General features: G+C 33.3%; 2 protein-coding genes across 3 annotated transcripts; both read right to left on the bottom strand.

Moving 5' to 3' along the window:
* Positions 1–1,091: 1,091 nt before the first annotated feature.
* LOC132726325 (uncharacterized) lies at positions 1,092–7,554 on the bottom strand. Of its 2 annotated transcripts, XM_060711637.1 has the most exons (6): positions 6,848–7,554; positions 6,321–6,383; positions 5,592–6,025; positions 5,110–5,270; positions 2,382–2,600; positions 1,092–2,026 (listed from the first exon to the last, which is right to left on the bottom strand). In XM_060711637.1, exons 3-6 carry the CDS (start codon positions 5,849–5,851, stop codon positions 2,022–2,024), a joined length of 645 nt encoding a protein of 214 aa, XP_060567620.1. In that variant the 5' UTR covers positions 5,852–6,025; positions 6,321–6,383; positions 6,848–7,554; the 3' UTR covers positions 1,092–2,021. The 2 variants fall into 2 exon arrangements, with proteins under 2 accessions (XP_060567620.1, XP_060567619.1); XM_060711636.1 differs by having other exon boundaries at positions 1,092–2,600.
* Positions 7,555–18,420: 10,866 nt separating this feature from the next.
* On the bottom strand, positions 18,421–19,207 carry LOC132726328 (zinc finger protein 22-like). Its single transcript, XM_060711640.1, has 2 exons — positions 18,952–19,207; positions 18,421–18,704 (listed from the first exon to the last, which is right to left on the bottom strand). The coding sequence occupies exons 1-2, from the start codon at positions 19,205–19,207 to the stop codon at positions 18,421–18,423; spliced, it is 540 nt and encodes a 179-aa protein (XP_060567623.1).
* Positions 19,208–24,804: the final 5,597 nt, after the last annotated feature.

Below are 24,804 nucleotides of genomic sequence, written 5' to 3'. Positions count from 1 at the left end.
GTGTAAAGTTTTGGAAAATAAATGTGAGAAATTTCTAGAGAAAGCAAAACGAAAACTGACGATATTATTAGAAATGGGATAAAGTTTTAATGAAATAAGGAATATTGCATATTGAACCATAAATCTGTTTTGATCTTTTGTTTATTTTCTTTTTTTTCAATTTTTTGTCTTGCTTTTCTTTAAAAAAAGTTTGACTCATCTGGAGTCAAATAGCTTTAAACATGGTTGTAATATCATATCACAATTAAACTGTTTGAATTTCATTAGCTATACCTTGATAAAGTACATGAATTAATTTTCAGCCTGGTTTTTTATTAATTTTCTTTCAAATAAGAAACAGATATACCATGCAGACAGCTGGCTTAACAACCTTACAGAAATGTTATATTTAAAAATTCTTTATATATGTATTTAATGTCCTATCTAAAGAGCCACTAGTATATAAAATATCACTATAGCAACGGTTATGATAATAATTTGATATATAATACATGCTTAAATATACATAACTTGATTATTTTCAACAGAAATATACATAGATATAAACGTACGAAAGCATCCTTTATTAATATATTAAATATGTAAATATAAAGAATCAAATGAAATTACAAAAATATCTTAAATGTATTAAGTTCAATACATTATGTATTACAATAACAGCAGTATTGTTTACAATATGTTCAATTTTAATCAAGATTACAGGCTAACCTGTTGCCTATACGGACCAGTCTGGGACAATGAACAAAACCGCAAGAAATCTTCATTAACAGATAATTTATGAATAACACATGTTCCATATTACTAATGCTATTATTAATCAAAGAGGAAACAAATTAAAGGATGGTATTAAGTGAATCAGGTGCATCATGTCTGATCACTATATGAAGTCTTTGTTTTTACAAACTACAGCCAAAAGAAGGTTATGAGTAATTTACATAATACAATGTGACAATTTTGCCTTTGAAGTCATATACATGTACACTTTATAATTATGTAATACGAAACATGACAAACAATTGTAACTTTTTGTTACAAATGACCAACAATTTGGCCAAGAGCACATCATAATGCATAAATTACTTTTCACTTGTAAGATACAAAAAAAAATGACAAAGTCAGACGAAGTAAGCAGAAGGTATCTTGACTTATCCGCTTAAACACTGGCCATCAGTAGTCTGTATAGAACTGCACTTACCACCACGAACACAACAGCGGTGACAAACAAAGCTGGAGTTATATTTAACTGCATATTTTGTAAGAAAAACCGCTTGATATGTTCGTTAATCTAAACATGCACAGTTCAAAAATCTTCATGGGACCGACGATTCGTTTAAGAAACTCAAGGGCTTTATTCTCTATGTCTCTATCTTGAATCATATCCGTATAACTTGTCCAACGAATGCGGTTAGCTTCAGATGCTCCGATAATATTAAGCTCGCCAGCGAGTTCGATTTCCTTTTTTACAGTCTTCGTCACTTCCGATTAAGATATGTATAGAGGGTCACTTCCGGTTGAAATATTAACAGAGGGGTCACGAACCAAGTCAAACTTTGATATCAGTAGAAACACTTCTGCAGTGTCTGAAGTAAATCATACTTCATGTAATTAATTTAATGTGTCTATGAATTGATAATATAACATTGCTTGCAATTAAATTTCTTTTATAAGCTTCATAACATTGTTCGAGTAAAATTCTGAAAAACTATAGTTTTTATATAAAAATATGATTATAGCAAATGGTAAGGCTTGTGTTGTAAAGTAGAACATTTACAACAGATTGATTATGAACACAAAAGTTATTTACGTATCTTTAATCAACATATTGCCCGTACGAGCTGAAGTAAGCTTTCTAGTTCACGCTTTCTTCAATCAGTATTATTGAAATCGCACTGCTGTCATTACCAATGAAATCTTCTTAATGTTGTATCATGTCTTTCCCAAGTGTCTACACTGGTCAGATTTCCAGACCCATTCCCAATGCCAAACGTGTTTATTTTTACCAATCTTTGAAACAATCCCAATTAAACTGAAATGCTCGATATAAAAACTGGCACATTTGCTGGATTTATTTCGAATATGCTATCACAAAGATGTTTCCTAACATTTCATTGTCAAATTTTAATGTATGCTATGAATGGTATTTGCATTGGCTTGAATAAACTATTTTGCACAGTTTCAAAATACTATGCCAAAGGTGCAGAAAAGAGGTTTCAAAAGGTACAAACTATTTTTCCCATCACAGCAATGTTACGATGCAAAATTTCAAAAGCTGGACAAGGTACTTTCTCCCAATATGGTTCAGAAAAGTATAATATGGTATAATGTGAATTAATGTTTGATAGTCAGTGGGAGTAAAAATAGTATCAGTTAAGTTAACTCACATTTTCTTTTCAAGGTTGCAGGGTCTGTTATTGAGAGGACTTCGTTCAAACATTTTATCAAGTTTCTTGGTATTGCATCTCTACCGCTTTGTATAAATGCAACCTTTGTCACCCTGGCAGCAGGGTTCGACTTCTGAAATACCCTCTTCAGAAATCCCACACCGAATTGTTCCTGTTTAGACTGCAATGCCGCAATGTTTGTACCTTTTGGTATGAAACCTATTAAATAGTCGTGAAAAATACATCAGTAAAAACCTAATTGTAAATCATGTATCATTTGTAATGATGTACTTTGAGTACTGTGAATTTGTTTTGAGAACAATTGATACACCTATGGTATACTGAATAGATACACCCGGACTGCGTTACGAGAACATTGGAGTCTCACATGTATACTGTATAAATACGAGTTCAATAGCCAGGAAAGAAATACGGTACTTGTGCAAGAAATACATGACTTGTGCCGCTGATACGGAAAAGGCGCCTTCAGTACAGTAAAAATACATAAAATACATAAATAAACGCCTAGAATATAAAACAATTGCATACAGTAGAAGCGCCTAGTATAGTACAGAGGAAACTCGTTGAGTACAGTCGAAATGGCTGAAGTAAAAGGCCAATCAAAGGTCAAGGTCATATAGACATTATTCCACCTATATGTTTGTTCAAAAGTTGGGTTTTTTCCACACATAAATCAATTCCGTACATAAATGATATAATAACCTAAATTCAATATTTTAACTTATGGACAAGTTTATTTAAAGCTCAATGTCAAGGTGAGTTGACCCTATTATAATGCATTGTCCCTAAAAGGTTGTTTTGTCTAAATATGGGGGAAAAATCCATTGATTAATGGATTAGGTTACAGTCAATAATAGCGATAATCTGTGAAAGTAAAATAATTTAAATGCAATGTCAAAGTCATACATGAGTCAATGTCAATTTAAGTTTGTTTTACATGAAGGTAAAACATGTTGTGTCTTAATATATAGTAAATACAATAAAAAACAAGTTATATCAAGTCAAGAAAAAACAAGAGAAGTCCATTAATTTTACCTAGTCAGTCAGTCAATTTAAGGTCAAGGTCACATCAAATTTATTCAATATGTTGTTTTGTTAGCAAGTATTGTGTTTGTTTTTTCAAGTGTAATTCGAATCCGTACATAATTACAAAATCATGACATTTAAATAAAAAAAAATCAATAATTAGACCTTGACAGAAAAGGTTATTCTAAGCTCAAGATCAACGTCTGTTAAACCTTTTAAGAGCCTTGTTCAAAATGTTGTTTTGTAAAGATATGAATATGATAAATTTATTAATTACCCAGGTAAGTCCATGATATGCCTAGAGCATAGTGTTTTTCCTATAGTAAAGTAGAAACGCATTGAGTACAGTAGAAACGTCTAGAGCACAGTGTATGCTTTTATAGAAAAAAAAGAAGCGCCTTGAGTGCAGAAAAAACGCCTAGGGCACAGTGCATGCTCATATAGTAAAGTAGAAACGACTTGAGTACAGTAGAAACGTCTAGAGTACAGTGATGCTCATAAAGTAAAGAAGAACGACTTAACTACAGTAGAAACGTCTTAAGCACAGTGCACGGTCTTAATGTAAAGTTAAAACGTCCTGACTACAGTAGAAACGCCTAGAGCACAGTGCATGCTCATTTAGTAAAGTAGAACGACTTAAGTATAGTAGAAACGTCTAGAGCACAGTGCATGCTCATATAGTAAATTAAAAACGCCTTAAGTACAGTAGAAACGCCTAGAGCACAGTGCACGGTCTTAAAGTAAAGTAAAACGTATTGAGTACAGTAGAAACGCCTAGAGTACAGTAGAAACTTCTAGAGCACATTGCATGCTCATATAGTAAAGTAGAACGACTTGAGTACAGTCAAACGCCAAGAACACCGTGCATGCTCATATAGTAAAGTAGAAACGCCTTGAGTACAGAAAAAACACCTACAGCACAGTGCATGCATATAGGTAAGAAAAAACGCCTTGAGTACAGTAGAAACGCCTAGAGCACAGTGCATGTTCATATAGTAAAGTAGAAACGCCTTGAGTACAGTAGAAACGCCTAGAGCACAGTGCATGTTCATATAGTAAAGTAGAAAAGACTTGAGTATAGTAGAAACGCCTAGAGCACAGTGCATGTTCATATAGTAAAGTAGAAACGCCTTGAGTACAGTAGAAACGCCTAGAGCACAGTGCATGCTCATATAGTAAATTAGAAACGCCTTAAGTACAGCAGAAATGTCTAGAGTAAAGTTAAAACGGCTTAAGTACAGTAGAAGCGCCTTGGATACAGTAGAAGTGGTTTGCGTACAGTTAAAACGCAAAGAGTATAGTAGAGTACAGTACAAACGTCTAAAATTCAGTAAGTAAAAGCGTCTATAGTTCAGTAGAATTGCATTAAGTACAGAAGAAACACCTTGAGTAGAAACGGCTAAAGTAAGTCCAATCGCCAATAGTAAAATAAATAGAAAACCCTACAGTACAGTAAAAGCGCCCAGAGGACTGTTTTATGCGCCCTGGGTACATAGCATGCCTTTGATGCGTTAATTAGTACTAAAAAGACAATAAAACAAACATATTGTTACGTGTTTAATGGGAACAAAGAAAGTTAAAAAAAGCAGTAAAAAGGTGGTCTTTATTAGGCGTTTTGTTAGCCAAAATAGACCAAAAAACAAAAACAAAGCATTTTTCATATAAATAAATGTATATGTACTTCCTACAAGAAGTTCTAATATTTCACGTAATTCCGGTGAGTCATCATCTCCCAGGCCAGCACAATCAACTATATGTGGCAGTTTGTGTAAAATTGCATCAATCTTTCCTCTCCTTGAATCATCTCGGAAAGTCTTCAGGTAAACACCACAGTTGTAATATCTATATACATTGAATATTTTAAATTAAAACTCTTTAAGTGATTTTTAATAATTAGAAATTATGAAGTTTAATGTTCACCGCAAATGTTTTATCTCACACATGAGAGGATCGAAAGATCCTGACGGGTTTTGAACCCACAGCGGTAAGGGGCAAGTGGTTTGACGTCAACATCAATTACTATTCAATTACTACTCAGCCACGGCCGCCCCCTTTTTTGTCTATCCAAGTATTAAGTCTTTTAATGTAAATCAAATTAAATTAATCTTCTTTGAATATAAATATCTTAAAATCAATTATCTTCAATAGGTATTTTTCACAAACCTTTCAAAGTCAAGGGTAACAGACTGCAAATAACCGGTTCCTTGTCTTGCCAAGGTGAAATTTTCTCCAGTTAACACCCTGTGGACGGTATTGAGCATCACACTTTTATCTGCCCCGCTCTGTCCAATCAGCATAATCACCTCAGCATCTCGACCCATATCTAACAGCTCAACAATCTCGCCCAACAATGAAGCATTTTCAATGTCGAGTGAGTGTGATAATAATAAATACATGTTGTAAATATTACTTGCGTCAAGCATATGACTTTATATTTGGCTTCTGTAAGTCGTTCTCTATGGTAGCGTAAAGTTGTGTCTCGTCTTCAGGTACCGGTGTTCTTTTGCTTGCTTTTCTAAACACCCTAACCAGAATTTCATCTGCTAATTCCGTCAGCTGGGTATTATCTCCCCTGATAGACAGCCTAGCCTCGAGCACTTAAAAGAGGGTGTATATTTTTATTTGAATAGTCAATTAAGTATTGTCCGGTTTTTAAGAAAAATAAAATGAAACAAAAATAAGTAAAATATTATTTCAGAAACTATAATTCTGTTTTGTTTGATATGCAGTATTTCATGTGTTATATGCGTGATTATACTCGATCCATTGCATTTTCCCTCACAAAGGAACTGAATAAGATTTCTCTCAGTCTATAGATGTTTTTTTATAAATTTAGTATAATTTCGTTTGGAAACTTGTGTAAATAATTAACTTAAACTACTATATACTTACCTGTTATTGTTCGACATGTAGCATGCCTTTCACTTATGCATTGTTCCACCACTTGTCGAAGATCTAAAAAAACAGGTAAGTAGTGAGTATTGGTTGATTCTATTGACCTTTTAATTATACATTATAAATACATTATTGCATTCGAGAACTACTGTTTTCGCCGTATGTTTAACAGAATCGATCACGCCTATGCAAACACGAAAGTGCGGTTGTGGAGCAACTCAAAAACATTGTTTATAGCTGAAATTACACATTCATTTGAATTAGGTTAAAAGTTCGATGTTTATTCTAAAATGAACTCCTTTTAAAAATGGATAGATCTGACAATGTACATTTTAAAAAGCAATAACAATAGTATGCAAACAATCAAAACTCTCATATGTTAAAAACCTGAATAAGAAAGAAAACGGACCTACGTGGCCTGGATTTTCTTACACGTGGGCCAATGTGGTGTAGAAAAAACGGAGATTACCCTATAACGCTATTACGTTACGTAAAATAATACTTAGACTCGAAGATTAAAATACCTTTTATTTCTTTCATAATGATGATGCCCTTTTCTTTCTTGACTCCCTGCTCTGTTAACTGTTCAACTCTTCTTGTCAGAATTGCCAGCTGTTCTGAAATTTTGTTATGTATTGACTTATGCTTCCCAACATGTGCAGTGTTTCTTGTCCATTAATCAGACCAAATTTACAATTTTCAATAAGGTTTTGACACTCGTCGCGGATAGATCTGTTAAGGTTTTTACACAGTTCCGTCAAAATACTTCCAATACGTTTCCACTGTTTGACATATTCATCACTTATCGTTAAAGATCCAGAATGAGCCAGTTCATTTCTTAATGACTTTAGAATTCTTATGTTATCCAATTCGTCCGCGAGTGTTTTACCTCTACATAGCTGTAAAATGATTTTGCTTAAAATTCCTATGTCCCATGTGTTTATGTCTGTTCTGCCATTTTTAGAATTAAAAATTCGACCCATTTCCTTTTTCTTCATGTTTATACTATAAGAATATTACAGCGGTAATGGCAGTCAGTGGAAGATTCTTATATCAAACACTGGCGCCCGTTACTAACAAGAATCTGTAGCTCTCGGGTAACTGTTTAGTTATCCTCGAGCTAGAGATTCCGGTCTGTACCGGCAGCCAGTGTAAGATTCTCATATTCTAGCACCTTTGTAAACGGTAGATAATTCTGTCTGATATGCAATAATCTTTCTGTAATCCTTGCCGTATGGACTTGGAAGTTGCCTCCCTTTGACTGTCTCTTGTTAAACAGAATAGAATGTAAAATTATGTCAGTGAACTTTTTTTATGCTGTTAAGTATGGATGAGACTCATATAAAGATTACTACTATCATTTTTGTTGTAACTATAATTACTATAATTATCATATACTTTAACAAAACTGCTGACAAAATTTAACTGATACCTGATACTAGCTGGTTTAATGTATTTCATCTTTCCTTTAGTCATGTTGCACGCTATGTTGCACAAACAAATCTGAATGTTTTACAAAGGTCAAAGATATCAGTTTCATATAATCTTGACTAATATCGTGTACGTTTATTTTGTATGGATTTACCGAAATAACGAGTGAAAAGTAACAAGAGAATAAAGGACTTGTAGTTTAAAAATATTCTATTGTATATATAGATATACATCAATTTATTTACATCAACAAAATTACACGATATACAAAAGGGTTGGGCCAAAAGTTTTTACAACATTATTGTGGGCCCTTCCTTGTAAATGTTTAACATCAGTTTCATCAGAAGAAAGGACTGAGGTTTAAAAGCCTAAAACCATAACATTTTAATTTCTTCCATAAATGAGCTGGGCACTTTAAACAGAAATATATGCAAAGAAAGTTAAGAAATATACTTTGAAATAAATTAAAAATCGTATTTTTATACTTTTCATAGACCGATTTGGGTGTAAAGAGTTCAAACGCTTTCTATTTTGGGTCATATTTTACAATTTGAACATTATTCTGGAAACACGAAGTGCGCGAATGATCTGAAATTTTGCACAAAAATAAGTGGTCTAAACCTACATCAAATGGTGCATTTATCTGAAAAATAAATTAACAGTCCCATCATGTCAAAAAACCTCAGTGGACTCCAGCATTACATACCCGATGAAACTATGTGTTATCCTAGCACACTTTTAAAATGTGATAGGGCTTAATTTTGGAAAAAAAGAAAGCGAAAACAATGTACTGATCGCTCCATGATTTAATACACGTATCACTGTAACTTTGCCCTGAATACCTCAAAGTCAATAGGGGTACATGTCCCTACCAATTTAAGTTATACAAATCTAGGCATATTTTTTCTCAAGTTATTGTTTTGGAGGAATATACTGTGACCTTGAGCTTTGATTTAAAACTATATAGGGACTGGTACTGACGAATGTAAGACATAGTCTCCTTCGGACAAAATCCCCTTCGCCTACTCGGACAAAATCCCCAATGCCTACTCGGACAAAATCCTTTTCATGGGAGGACATAATCCCCTTCATTTCTTTGCAAGGCTGGACAAAATCCCCTTCACTATCCCGACAAAATCATCGCATTGTTTCATAGTTTTCTAATGTATAATTATGCTCCATAAAAATTGATGAATAATGTATTATTATACTCCCTAAAAGTTGATGAATTATGACCTTTTGTTTTTTTATTATTTATAATTATGGTTCAATAGTTAACCTTTATTTAGTTTAGAAGTTTTCATTAAAATAATGGTAAATTATCAACTGCATAACACATATTTGATTAGACAATTTCTTTAATTATTTTTAATTGATTAGTATGAAAAACATTTTTATTAGCCAATAATTGTTTCATTGATTGTATAAGTTAATAATTCTAATTGATATATACTGTCCAATGTTACAATTTCTATTGATGAAAGAATTTAATCAAACCAAGATCACTACACTACTTGATTGATTGATATGAATACTTAAACAAAGCAATTTTTATGTGATTATAATGTGTTAATTGAGTGTGCTTTTCCTGCTGAAATATTTCCTACTTATTTATTATACATTAAGATATTAACCACACAGCATAATGCAGTATGTCGCTCTTATACCCACTTGATCAACCGAAAAATCCTCCGAGGGTTTTTATCCTAGGTAGCAATATTATGAAGGGGATTTTGTCCACTTCAAATTTTCACACATTAAGGATTATGTACACCCATGGAGCGGATTATGTGCAGATATAGAAAAATACAGGAAGGGGATTTTGTCCGAAGGGGATTATGTCCGTACACCGGTACTGACCAATGACAGTGTCAATGTTTCACAAAATCAGGCTTATTCCTGCTGGAGTTAATGAGAGGTAAAGGTGCTGAGTGTCAATGTGTTCACACAAGCTACTTTTTTAATCATAGAATAACAATTTGTGCCATCTTTAGATGACCCCCAGGCGCGGCTCCTGGAATTTTTTTACCAAAGGATGTTACAAAGCTATGTTCAAATATGCCAAAAGGGGTAACATTTTACTAGTTTTACAGCGGGCGTGTTGGGGTGATGTCATGAGTCTTAAATTTCCTGATATTCTCATGCTTTTGCTTAATAACTTAAAGCTTCATGCCTCCAGAGAGTTCAAAATATTTCAATAAAATCAGACTTAAGAAAAATATACTAAAATTTTAGAAAATATAAAAAAAAGTAAGAATCAAATGAAATTGATCATGTTCTGTGTGATTAATGACAGTTTATTTTTCAGTATATACAACTATATTTCTAATGCGTTACTAAGGCAATAAAGGCTATTTATGAATATTTTGACCACTTTTTGTACTGTACGTAGGTTGATAGTGGCATTGAAATTGTCTTATTTGCTTCCTTTTGTTACTTCACAATATTAAACATTCAGATACATATTTCCAAATTTTCATTAGAATTAGTATTGATCTGGAGGCGTGCTGCTTTAGGTAACTATCCAAATATCAGAGGGGCTTATATATGAATACTAGCCAAATCCCAACGGGTGGGGGCGATGACCCAATACAACCCCTTCCTGGATACGCTCATGTATTATATGTATTAATTTGGTTAATTTATTATCATTAATAGTTATAAAAAAGCATAAAAGTGCAATTCATAGATGTTTACAAATGAATTTACGAAATATAACATGACTATTGTCAATCAAAAACAGGTTTTAAACATGCATAGTTACAAATATTACCATTCAACAGTTATAAATAGTCGTCCTTGAATTCTTGCTTGATCAATTTATATATACAATATTTGTAACTTAATTTCATGAATGCATTTGTTAGATACCTATATCACTTAACAATAACCACGGATTTATATTACACGGACCGGACACTCTCGATATATAAATCCGTGCAATATTTAATACGTACCGTTTTACACATTTAAGCATTAAGCAATTATAACAATATAATAACACGTACTTTGTGTCAATATGAAAAGCGAAAACGAAATAATGGAACTACTTTTTTTACGAAAGTTTATGTCAGAATTTGTGTCAGGGTCACTATACAAGCAAGACATGCATGAGTTATTTTACAAAATAATTGAAATAATTGTCAGTGATACTATACGTCTTGATAATGTGAGAGTGACGTTTAATTTAATGTGTACACGAAAATTCTAAACATAAAGAATCGTATGGTGGCTGATTTGTGCAAAACCGCCAAGCGAAAAGACGAGAATTAACATGATAAGATGGAGGGGGGCGCTAATTTGATAGACGCGGGGCAAACAATTCAGATTTGATAGTAATACGGCGGGGGTGCGAAGCGAAATATATATATATATTTTTTTTTGTCTTTCCTACAATATTGACCTTGCACTTCAGTCACTGATATCGTACAAATAAATCGAACAGACTTTGAGTGTATTGTTGTGGAATAAAATGCGTAGGAATTCTTTTGTAATTAATCACGAAGGCCGATAATTACAAAGCATTTGAATGAAAAACCGTGCATTTTTGTACTATAATGCACGAAGAATTTATATCTTTTTCCATTCTAACACATCAAGAAAAAAATTAAGTTGGCGGTTTAGATGTGTTTTTGCTTCAGAGTTTCCAATAGAAGCGTTCTTTAAGGACTGTTCCATTCATATACAAAAAAGAACTGTCGTTAAGTCTATCGTTTGCAGAAACATTTAAAGAATGGTGAATTTTGAAAACGTTGATGAAATTGTTGTGTGTTTATTTCACTTTTTATAGTGAAATAAATGTGAAATTTAACTGGTTTGCTATATTGATTGACTATTTTTTGCACGCGCTGTTTAAACGTCTGTAGTGCGTTAATGACTGAATTAAAGATATTGATATTCGGATTTATTTTCTTAGACCATTTTCTATCATTCTAGATAGTTTTCAGAACAAAATTCAACAAAAAAGTTTTTTTTTATTTATCAGATTTTTCAAACAATATGGCGCTTTGAAAATTCAGAGGGAGGAAATAAGAACGGCGAGTGAATACGCTTCTGGCCTTCTTTGTTTATATAAGAGAAATCTCTGATAGAATTGTTAACATTACACGCCAGTGAGGTGTAGATGACGGGATGCCGATCTTGAAGTCTCGATTCCTGACCAACGCCACATTATGAAGATAAACATTTTGTTTTTAAATTACTTGCAAGAACTAATTTGAAATCGTTTTACTTCGTCTACTTTTAAGATACCGTTTAATAGACTTTTTAAAGAATCATTTTTTTATTTCATATTATTTTGAATACCACGAGCAGTGACAGTCGTATGGCCCATACAGGCGGTTGAAGACAATGGCAATTTTAGAATGGATGAAAGTGGTTAAAAATGGAACCTACAAGTTTACGCCTATATTCCTGGATTGAAAGACATTTACAAACTGCGTTAATAGCGATTGTTAATTTAGACCATTTAACTACTGGATATATACATTTTTTGCGACGCCGGTGAGCGGCGTCGTCTCTTATGGAATGCTTTTTATTTTGGCCTATGAAAGAAGCTGTTGTTATAAGAGTTAATGTCATGTTGTGTTAATTAGTTTTATTTTGATTCGTAAAAATTAAGTAAACAACTATGTTGTTATATTTGTATTTAATAACTTCATGTAAAAAGCATGTGCATTGTGATATTATTTTCACGAAATTGAAGGCTCAGTTTAACAGCATGTCCCATAGCCTTATTGGCAATACATTTGCACTAAAAACCAGATTTTGAATATCGTTGTGGTCTACATTAATGCTGTATTCTTTTTCGTTCATTTATATATTTTCAAAATTTTCATACAGCGGCGTCGTCTCTTATGGTATGCTTTTTATTTTGGCCTATGGAAGAAGCTGTTGTTATAAGAGTTAATGTCATGTTGTGTTAATTAGTGTTAATTTTGATTCGTAAAAAGCAAGTAAACAAATATGTTGTTATATTTTTATTAAATAAGTTTATGAAAAAAGCATGTGAATTGTGATAGTATTTTGCACAAAATTGCAGGCTCAGGTTAACAGCTTGTTCCTTAGCTTTATTGGCAATACTAAGACCCGAATTTCGAATATGTTATTGGCAATACATTTGCACTAAAAACCAGATTTTGAATATCGTTGAGGTCTACATTGATGCCGTATTCTTTTTCATTCATTTATATATTTTCAAAATTTTCCTACAAGAAGACGTTTACCTGCAAATGAGTGCAATGATTGGAAATGGAACTGTTGTAAACGATTATCCTATTGATTTTATCCATATTAAATTTATCCATTGCATAGAATGATTGTTTATACAAAGTGTACCAGTATCCGGATGTTGAAATCTGCCATTACTGCTATCACATGGCAATCTAACTTTTTATAAATATTTTACCATTACGTTGCACGGCTTGATAAAACTGAGCCTGCAACATTTCAAAATTTTGCTGTTTAGGGTGTTCTTTTGGGTTTCAGGTTTTCTCTATTTTAAGGGGAATTAACTCATGTTTACTAAATTATTTGTTCTTTTCTGTCTATAGGTATTACTTACTATTTTTGTTGTATAAAAATTACGAGTTATAAGGTCATCAAAAGCATGGAGGCCCCGGCATGCCCGGGGAGTGGATGTTGGTAGATTTTTTTTGACTGGCTTTATATACCTTAGACTGGATTGTTCTAGTTTGTTCAGTTAGTACATACCTACAGGTATTCCGCTACAGGATTCTTCTAATCACTATATGAAATTATTTATTTTTTCTATGTGTTATTAATAAAATAACCTTTGGTAAAATTGAAAGGTAGAAAATTAAAGCTATTCATATAGGTGCTCATGTCCATATATTGAAACAGAGAAAGGATCACATTCTGAAGTTTTAAATTTTAAACATTTGATATATATTTGCAGATAGTTATACATGTATAGTAAAGTCTAATGGAAGGTTAAAAGAGGGACAGTATTTGTTACTGTAGAGATATGCATTTAATGTTTAGACACTCACACAACTCAATCTTTATTATATGATGTAGACTGTTTGAGATTTTGTTTCTCTTTTATACTATACATTATAGTTTTTGTACAAGATTATGGATTCCATCCAAGTACCAATGTTAATAGGATGCTATATTTATTTTTAATTGAAACTGGGAGTTATTTATGTTATGTGCATACATGTGTTTCTTAGAATATTGATATAATGTGACTTAAAATATTTCTGTATTTAAAGACTTACAATTATGATGGATGAGACCTTCATTTAAATTTATTAATTATTATACATGTTTTGATTAGTCGACAGGTTATATGTGTTTTTACCCAGTGTTAGCTGGCTAATAATAGCATCTATAATAGAGTTCATACATAATAGTTTTCTTTCTATTATATTTTGAATTCCATCCATTAGTACCAATGTTAATGTTAATGTTAGCATTTCATATTTACTTAATAGAAACTGGGAATTATTAATGTTATGTGCATAGTGCATACATGTATATCTTAGTATATTGATATGATGAAGTAGTAGTCAAGGGGTGAAGGATAGACCACATTTTTGAGTAAAAAAATAAAATCACTCAAGCGTAACAATAGCGAGTCGCTATCTTGGTATATCTAGCAGACGATAGTTTAACCTGTCCGCTAAACTTTGAATATTGATGGGTTTAGTATTATTTTTTCCAATAATTATTTTTTCCCAAAAGCTTAGTTTTGTACTTAAAGTATTGAACTCGGTCATGTTGGTGGGTTAAACTCTAAGAAGTGTAGTTAGTGTTTAATCCTATTAACAATTAATCAGAAATATAAATTAACATTGTCATCTAATGTATATATCTAACCGGTAAGAGTTTTACATTATTACTAAGATAGGTATAGGGATGTCTACTGGCGTTAGCCTGTAGTCTGTGTGTTGAATAAGACGGACATAAAAGAATAATAAGATTTTGTGGCTTTAGGCGTATTTTATTTACAATAATGACAACATAAATATGCAAGTCTCCGTTAATTGAAACAAATGTAAAATACATAAATACATTATCTATACGTGTATATAAGTAAATGCATTTAAATAAATTAAACATCGTGATTTTTAAAACATGACTAATAACCGTAAGGGAATGAGTTGTAATTTTCAGAGATCACTCTCGTGGCAAACACAATTTTGTAATCTTTGGTTTCAGTTCTCGTTATGATGTGGCAAGTTTCTCTATTTCTAGAGATTTTATTACTGTCTACAACTTTAATGCATTGATTTTGTATTTGTCCCGTAACCATATCTTTAAAAGTATCAAAATTAATACCGCCTGCGTGGTCGAGGGGTTAGAGTCGATGACTTCTAATCCAGTTACCTCTCTGGCGTGGGTTCGATCCCCGGGAGATGCTTTGGTAGTTAAGCGCGGAGGAAGGTAGTCTAGTACTGGTGTAACTCTCCAGGAACGATGGTCAGGAAACTACCCGCCTATATGACTGAAATACTGTTGGAAAAAGGCGTAAAATGAAACAAACTATCAAACAATCAAAATTAATATCCAATAAGTTCTTATAATTCAGCGTTACTCCCCTGACTTTACAAACTGAAGATTGACCTTTTTTGTTTGGTTTTGCTAAGCAATATGCATAGTTCTTTGGTCCCCCAGTGGCGAATTTAGCTATTTGATTGTTTGGAGCTTCGTCCGTTAAATCACCTAGGAAGTCACCTAATGGAGGATCCCACTCACCCTGTGCAGAGTTGAACACAACAGAATCGGTATCACAAAACAAAACCCTTTCACCTAATGGTTGTAAATAACTTATAATTTCAATCGGGCTTGAGCTGTTGTGTATGCAGCCACAACAACATTATTCTATGAAATCAGTATTATATGTCCAGTCTTACTGGACTGCTTCTGAAACGTACGTTCTTTATTTCTTGTCATCATGTCAATAAATTGAACTGGGTCGTCAATATAACTTGTCTGCGTCAAGTTTGAACGCTGTCCAAATTTCTTCCAGAAAGAGTTAAGAATGATTTTAGCTAAAAGTCTCAGGCCGGAATTTTCCTCAATATTATTATACTCTAGCAAAATGCTCTCCCTTTCAAAATAGTGTTTTATATATTTTTGTCGGTCTGTCAATTTTACAGCAGTTTGGCCAACCACTGGCTTCTTGTTTAACTTTCAGGAAAATAGTCACATATTCTGTAAAAAGACCACCTGTTTTGGTACGAGGGTCGTATTTGGCTATTTCATTAAAATGCCATACTTCGTAAATTTTAAGTAACTTGTAACCTTGGGATAAAGCCATCTTCACTCCATCGGTGACCCATGTGCCTGTAATGGCTCTTTCTTCATCTATATGACAACATTTTCCAATTTCATATGTTTCACTACAGGTGCGACAGAGAGTGAATATAAGCTTACCATTGCATTTGGTTGGCAGGACGGGAATATACAGTTTCTTTGGCGGAAGGATCTTAGATTTTATTAACCCTTCATAATTACTGAAATCCTCAAAATTGTCAGTGATTATAGTTTGATCTCCAAGGGGAATTTTCCCTGTTTTATTGATAAATGGATACAGAGATGTAACATCGAAGTACTTAATCTGAGTATCAGCCGAGGACTCTGCATATATTTTAAATGCTTTAGTACGTACACCATGGAATGCACCTCTTGGTTCTAAGGGTAAAACTATTTCCAAAGAATCGATGTATGCTTTCATGATGGGATTAGAATTTAATTTCTTTTTGAAATCGCATTCCAATATACATTCATAAATATGCCCTTCAGATTTAAGACACTTTTGCTTATCAAGGTTGTTTTTGTATAATTCAGACATGGATAATCCATTGACCCGATTAATTGTGCTTTTGGAAAAACATTTTGGACACCATGCCAGAAATTTCCATGGAACTCTAGAACAACTTTTTGACTGTCTTCTGTTTCATAGTACCCATCAACTTTATAAGGTCCTATCTGTTTCTCCCCCTTATTTCGACCATGTTGAATAAATATTTGCCTTTCAAATGCAAGGTAGGATAACCATTGATAAGCCATTACAGACTGTTTAGCCTCTGGGCGGTATCCATGAGACGGAATAATACCAATAGTTTCGTCATCTAGGAAATGACTCCTAAAAACAAGATTACAAGCTGATGCTATTGTAATGCATTTCGCAAATGGATCTATTCCATCATTGTTTGATGTTTGAGTAAGTTCTTTGAAAAGTGTTCTGTTGTTTTTAACATTTTCTAAGAATATCAACATCAGATTGGCGATAACGCAAAAGCTCTGCCTGCAGTGAGAAATGTGTGTGCTTATTTATATCGTACAATTTTAAAAATGTCTGACGTGATTCTGACTTCATACTGTCTGGGTTATAATACTTTATTTCAGGCAAATGATCAAGTTCTACCGAGTAAATTTCTGTTGTATTGAATAGATGTGGAAAGTACCATTTTGCCTGTTCTGTTTCTCCAAAAGCTTTAGGCATGTCTACGAGGGCCATTGGAATAAAATTCAAAGAGTCAATGAATCTTATTCGAAAGATAGGTACTACAATTGACATATATTGTGATCCTGTTGTGATCACCTCGGGCAGAATGGCGATGTCATACAAAAATTTCATGATCGGATAACTATCATACCCTTTGAAATTATGGCAAAGAACTGTGGCATCCTTATTTTCAACCGTAAATAACCATTTGCAAAAGGACTCGATTGTATTTGAACCTGAAAACACCCATTCATTGGGCCCACAATTTGAACATTCAGAGGACGAACTAACTCCAAGATGCATGAAAGTGCTACAAACCTTATGTGCTACACATAAATTTGGCCTATGTTCCATAGACCCACACCAGGACTTTTTACAATGAGCACATGTATTACCAACACCAGGAAGGTAACCAGCAAAACATTCAAGACGTTTGTCTTTTGGCATTCGTGATCAAAATGTATTTTGTTTGTTTTTCTCTCTTTGCCTCATTTTCTGCTAGAGCGTCATCATCTTCAACTTGATGCATATAGCATAAGTGTTTTTCATTAACAAAATCTCTGCATGTATCTCAAAACCTTTCACCACAAATATGGTCATGTTTCTGTTTGAACGATTAATAAGTTAGCTGCAATGTTTACATATGTAATACAAGTCACATGTTGATTTTCCCTTTTCTGTCTTCTTACAATGTAGTGCGTAACAGGTTTGATTAACAAATTTACAGTTGCAAATTTCACAATATTGCCAGTCTTCAGAATTGTCTATGTGAAGCTTACGACAATAATGGCAGGGGTTATTACAGGCATGGCGTTCTTTTGTTTGATATCCTTTTTGCATTTTTGACAAAAATAGTGTCTGTTTAAAAATCCCGTCATTGACGTTATGACGTCGAAATGATCATCATTACTGTAGATGTATATAGGCACACCTCCTTCTGGACCTTGATAAATGATAGCGTTGAAGTGAGCTTTCGATACGACATGTATTTGGCAGTTTAATAAGGAAGATTGGAATATTTTCACTTCTTCTATTCTGCATTTACCAAGTGGCACGTCCGCTTTTCGGTTAAGTTCTATGGCCAAGTCTCGTTGTATTGACGGTTTTTTCATATCCCGTCCCTTGGGGTTTTTTAAAACAAGAGCTATGCTTTTAGCTGGCCCTTTTTCCCACACCCAAATTTACCCTTTATTTTTTATTTGATTTTTTTTTCTTGTTCTGTAACATTTGAGTAATGTCTACTGTTGGTTTCATTCTGTATCCTGAGCCTTTAACAATTGCAACATGAACCAATTTGATACCAAATGTCTCGTCAACAACAAATTGTTCGTACGATTGAAGTACTCTTTCAATCTCTGATAAAAGTCTATCTACAGTAAGAGCTGATCTTGGCATGAATTTTAAGACAATTGGAAAGTCCAGTTCTGGATTATCCATTGACACCCTCACTAAATCATTAGCTGGAATATGTTCTGTAATTCATGCAGTATAGACTGAAATATTACATTCAGTGTTTTTAAAATATTTGGTAAATCTCTCACTTCCAAGTCCTTGATTTTAATGTTATAGTAAGACGCTGTGGTGTTGAACTTTTCAATTCGTCTTTCGTTTATTTTCTCAATGTTATAGTATTCCGTGGCATTATCCTTTTGTGTTAATTTTTGTCGTTTTCCTGAGCTATTATGATTATCATCACCATGAGTTCTTTCATTCCACAACCACTTTGATTTTCATGTTGTGAACAATGTTCATCAAGTGCATCTTTCCTTGTAAACACTTTAAGACATTCTGGACAGTGGTGAGAATTTTCGTCGGCATGTTTCGTCATATGACGATCTAAGTTCTGTTTTCTATTGTAAGTCTTCTTGCAGCTAGGGCATGTAAATTTTTGCCAATGATTTTCTAATCTTCTATGCTGGAGCAACTGACTTAGCTTAGTGAAACTAGCTTCGCACTGTTCGCAGGTATAAGCCATGTTGATTGTTGTACGACTAAAATGATAATGAAAAATGCAGTATAAGTCTCGAGTTAAATAATAAACTTTGATAAAGAGATATATACACATATATTATTTTTCTCTTAATTTTATTACAAAACGTAAAATAGGATTATTAAGGTATCCTTCAGATATTTCAAATTTAATTAAGAACACACAGAATAAAAATCAGACGAGACTAAGAAAAGCCAGACGAGACTAAGAAAAATCCAGGCGAGACTAAGAATAGAGCCGGGCGAGACCAAGAAAATACGATTATAATCCAATTTCTTTGGTGCTAAGACTATAAAAACTATAGAAAATGATTTAAGAACCTCTCCGTTAGCTCACACGATAAGAAATGAAGCACTAATGAATCTGATAATTATGATATAGGCGAACTTAAAGAATCAAACCATGTGATTTGTTGAGGTCTGTGCAAACGATGGTGTAGAACTGGTCAATAAAGAAATATGATTATAAAACCAAAACAAAATAGTTATTTGCCTCATTACGTGTTTGACTTTTGAACTGAGAGGATGGATAAAATACAGTGTCCAGAGTGTCATCAACATTTTTCGAAAAGAGACAATATGTTACGACACCAGAGACAAATGCATGAAAGAGCCAGTCAAGCGTATCCTCCTCCTTCTCCCCAGATGGTGCATTTGGTAGCGCCTCCTCCTCCTCCTCTAACTCATCGCATTTTGGGAGCAGAGGGAGCGCCTCCACCTCCTCAGGGAACTAAATTAGGAACGCATCATCCTCCTCTTCAGGAAGTGCATTTGGGAGTGCCTCCTACTCCTCAGGGAGCGCCTCCTCTACCAACACCACCGATGGTTGGAATGACACCACCACCATCGTCAGCACAAGAGGGTGATAGGAAAGACTTTATTTTTCAACACCCATTTACCATGATGATTTCAGGTCCTACAGGTAATTGTTGTTTTCAACTTACTATTTCTTAAAACTTAAAATCTTTAGCATTTCAGTAGTTCCATATACATTTGATAATTTAAAAATATTTTGAAATTTCACAAATAATTTCAACATTTTGTTTAATTCACAACATAGATTTTTGACAGTTCTCTTTCAAATTTATAAGATTTTTTTCCTCTTTTCTTTCGAGCATTCTATTGTACCTTGTTTTATTTCGTATCACTTTGCATTAATAATAGTTAAAATAATATGTATTTTCAGCCTGTGGGAAGACCACGACGGTAAAGGATTTGCTGCAGAATCATAAATCAAAAATTCAACCCAAAATTTAAAGGTTTGTGTGGCTTTATCGACGATGACAGCCTTTATACACCTTCATTAAGAGAATTGTTTTTCCAAGAGTGAATTCATTCAAGGTTTACCATCCGACCTAGATGACGACGACTACTTTGATCCTAAAGTCAACAATCTATTGATCATTGATGATTTGTTCTCAGAGACTTGTAAAGACAAAAGGATCACTGACTTGTTTACTGAGGGATCTCATAACAGGTCTCTCTCAATCATTTCAATTAATCAGAATTTGTTTGGAAACAAAGATCCTACACAGAGAAGGAATTGTCACTATTTAATTGTGTTTAATAACCCTGTAGATAAGCAATCAGTGATGACATTAGCTCGGCAGATGTACCCAGGGAATACTGAAATGTTCTTAAAAGCATTTGCAAAAAATACCAAGTATCCTTACGGGTATTTATTAGTGGATTTAAAACCGTTTACTCCAGACAATCAGAGGATAAAATGTATTGAACAAAATGCATTTTGTAAAAATGCTGAATACGAGGGTCACATGATCACATTAGGGTCTGTCAAAGAAAACGCTTTTCCAGAAGTTAATCATTCTACAGCTGGAGTTCAAACAGATCACATCAATGATTACTTAGAACCCAAGAAGTCGCAAGATAATTACGAAAATAATTTGCAAAAAAATAATGGAAAGTAAAGGACAAGCTTGCGATGATTGTGGGCAATTATTCGACACTAATCACGACGTGCAAAGACATGTCAAAAGCGGATGGTGTCCTGAACACAGGGAATCAAAGAAACAAAAACACGATGAGTTGAGCGATAGCGAGCATGAAGAAAATTCTGTAGAAGATAATTAGGCTTATGTTAATTTGTGGAAAAGAGCAACGAACAAAAATCCAATAAAATATACAATACATTTATAGACAATGAGGAGGAAAGTGATGCTGCTCAGGAAATGACGGAAGAGCGCATACAACCTTATAACGAAGAAGATTTTTTCAGCAGGTATACAACTTTAATAGAAAACTACATTCTACCACTCAGAAATAGTAGATAACATACACAAATTATGATCCAGATAGATAAACTAGTTTCTAAAGGTTTAAATACGACATCTGCTGTTATTTGATATGGAATTTTCCGATGAAGACGAAGAGTAGGAAACAGATGATGACGTCAGCGAGAAGGAAAATGACCAAGAAAATGTATAAATTGAGATAACTTATCTTATGTTGTTTATTTGTGTTGTGAACTTTAAACAGTAAACATGGCTCCTTGGGACAGTAAACATGGCTCCTTGGGAAGATTATTTAAAAACAATTTATTACGATCCTAAACATCCTGGCGCGTTTGCTGGACCTCAAAAAACTGTATTAAGTGATGAAATGTGATGAAAAATTCAATATTGGTATGCACAGAATACGTAAATTCTTACATGATCAGGAGTCATACAGCCTGCATAAACCAGTGAGGAGACGATTTCAAAGAAATCATATTGTAAGTGCTGAAAAAGACGATTCATGGATGGCTGACTTGATCGGTATGGTGAAATTTGCTGATCGGAACCAGGGTTTCAAATACATTTTATTGGTGATAGATACATTCTCCAAGTACGTTTGGTTACAGCCGTTAAAACACAAAACTGGGGAAGAAGTAGCTCAAGCCTGTCAGAAAATCCTTACATCTTCAGACAGATCACCGGCCAAACTAATTACTGACAAAGGTAAGCATTTACTTTTTACAATTATAATTAAATTTAAAATAGACCTTATTATTTACAACTATACAACTATTGTAAATCTGATTTTCTATATCACTTAATATTATTTAAGTATATAGGTATACATGTACACATGTATATATTTTATGAAGGACAAATACTACACAACAATTATTTATTTCAGGTCAAGAGTTTAACGCCAAGAAGGTCCAAGCGCTCATGAAGAAAGAAGAAATTCATTATTTTCCTACTCAAAATGAGACAAAGGCGTCTACCTCGGAAAGAGCCATTTTAACTATTAAGACTAGACTCATGCGCTATGTTTCGTACATGGAGACTAGTACGTTTCTACCTGTGTTACAAGACATTGCTGATAATTATAATCCAACCTATCATCGGACAATTGGAATGAGACCCGCAGATGTCAAGGATACAAATCAGGAGGAAGTGCGATTAGCCACCTACTTCGCGCAAACTTCAAAATCTAAACGATCAGACGTTACACTGAAACCGTTCAAATTTATAGTAAGTGACAATGTGCGTATCAGTTATAACAAGAGAAAAGTAATACATGTTCTGTTATATGCGAATTGTCATTCGTTACAGAAAGTTACATTTTTGGCGATTTTTCGTGTAATAATTACATTTATTTGACATCAAAGGAACAAAGTTGTCACACAGAATTATTTCAATCATTTGTTGTCTGATTAAATTATATATGCCAACATTTAGTTGTGCTTCCTAGTTGATGATCAACATCGAACGCAATACGAAACTAGACTTTTTGTCAATATAGATTTCTTGCGCTTGTCCAAGACTTGTCCGTATAGACAACAAGTTTGCCTGTAATCTAAATTAAAATTTAAATAATTGCATACAAAACAATACACTTAAATATATATGTGATTTCATTTCGTTCTTATGTTTACATATTTAATGTATTAATTATAAAGTCTTTTGTACGTTTATATCTATGTATATTTCTGTTAAATAATTATCAAGTTAATACGCTAACTTATGTATGCACGGGCATTTTGAATTCAAAATAAAAAGTTTAAACATATATTGACCAATAATGGTTGCTTTGGTGATGTTATTGTATATATGCGGCTTAATATCAGTGTAGATCTTTATATACATATATAATACTGCACATTTGTAACGTCGCTGTTCATTAGATAATCCTGACATTTTATATAGTTTTATATAATACTAGTTAATCATAAAGTGATCAACTATATAAAGTACCCTTTGTAGATCTAAAAGTATCGTGCATACAATTCTGCCTTTGTCCATTTCAATTTCAATGCAATCTGTTAAATGAACCAAACATTTGTCAGTTGCAAATCAACTTCTCAACCTGACTGAAACTGTCTGACCATGACTCGAACCCATGACTGTCAGAAGACCAACTTAGCTATCGGGCCGGCTACACAAGTTTCTCTTTAATAATGAACAGATCTAAACCACAGCATATTTCCCCCAATATTGATTTCAGCTTGACCAGAACTCGTACCTGTGACCAACAGAATAATGTACCGTGTCTGTAGCGATTGTGTTATCTGGCCGCTAACACATATAACACATTTTCTACCCTAAAAAGTGAACAGTTTTAAACCGTGACAGATATTTTTAGATTGTTTTAATTTACAGGTAGATTAATTCATAATTAAACAAATAAACAAATAAGAAAAAAAAAACTTACATACTTATAATCTTAATCAAAATGACAATTTATATATTGTATAATTACTTTTTTCTGAAAAAGGGCTTAAACAGTTATTGTTTTCTATGATAAGAAATTTTATGAAGGCTGATTTGTGTTTTGCATCAGGGGGGCACCGGGCGAAAACATGAAAATACAACAAAAGAAACACTTTGTGGTAGATTGTATTTTCATGTTTTCATCTGGCTCCCGGTGATTTTTTGTTCTTTGTTGGTTTTCGTGTGGAACAAAACATCCACTTTATAAAATTTAGTGCAAAAATTTATTCAAGTGGAAGTAACAATCTACTCTATCGGGTTGACTCTGTAGACCTTGTGGTTGAGACCGGTGTCCCTCCATTACAAATAGATAAGGCAGAAATTGTCCTTTTGAAATTTTGAACATGTTAGAAAGAAATAGAATAGCAATTCAGAATATAATCTTTTGACACTTTATAAATTATATAGCTTGATCCAAGTTTAAGGACATTTTCAATCAATACATGTATAAGCATTTATAACTTTAAATGAACGTCTCATCCCTTTAATAATTATGTCATAACTGTAACTCTTTAAACACAGAAATGTCATAAGTCTCATCAAGTAGGCAAGGGGTGAAGGATAGACCACATTTTTTGAGTAAAAAAATGAAATCACTCAAGCGTAACAATAGCGAGTCGCCATCTTGTCTTGTAGACCTAATCTGCCATTTTATAACTAAGCGTATTAGGCATTCTATCATTTGATTTTATTTTCAATTTTAAATAAACATAGCAGACGACGTCAGTTTTAAACTTTGGTCGTTTACAGCAGACGATTTTTTCTCCTTACGACAGTACTAAATCATATTTCCAATCGTAAAATACGCGAAAAAGTTTAATCCCGTTTGACTTTCTTTGAGATATTTAACTTTTTTTTCAATAAT

Source organism: Ruditapes philippinarum, unplaced genomic scaffold (genome assembly GCF_026571515.1).
Source record: "Ruditapes philippinarum isolate M1 unplaced genomic scaffold, ASM2657151v2 ctg2635_1_1_1_1, whole genome shotgun sequence".
NCBI classification, from domain to species: domain Eukaryota; kingdom Metazoa; phylum Mollusca; class Bivalvia; order Venerida; family Veneridae; genus Ruditapes; species Ruditapes philippinarum.
The sequence above is the reverse complement of the archived record's forward strand: the minus strand, read 5'-3'. Positions and strand labels throughout refer to the sequence as shown.

What these genes read in the sequence shown, in the direction of transcription:
- LOC132726328 (XM_060711640.1), bottom strand. Translation starts at nt 19,207, where the DNA reads ATGGCTTATACCTGCGAACAGTGCGAAGCTAGTTTCACTAAGCTAAGT. An exon ending in ACAACATGAAAATCAAAGTG is followed by an intron (nt 18,705 to 18,951) that starts GTTGTGGAATGA and finishes CATGAATTACAG; the next exon opens with AACATATTCCAGCTAATGAT.
- LOC132726325 (XM_060711636.1), bottom strand. Translation starts at nt 5,851, where the DNA reads ATGCTTGACGCAAGTAATATTTACAACATGTATTTATTATTATCACAC. An exon ending in GTTACCCTTGACTTTGAAAG is followed by an intron (nt 5,271 to 5,591) that starts GTTTGTGAAAAA and finishes CAATGTATATAG; the next exon opens with ATATTACAACTGTGGTGTTT. An exon ending in ATTAGAACTTCTTGTAGGAA is followed by an intron (nt 2,601 to 5,109) that starts GTACATATACAT and finishes ACTATTTAATAG; the next exon opens with GTTTCATACCAAAAGGTACA.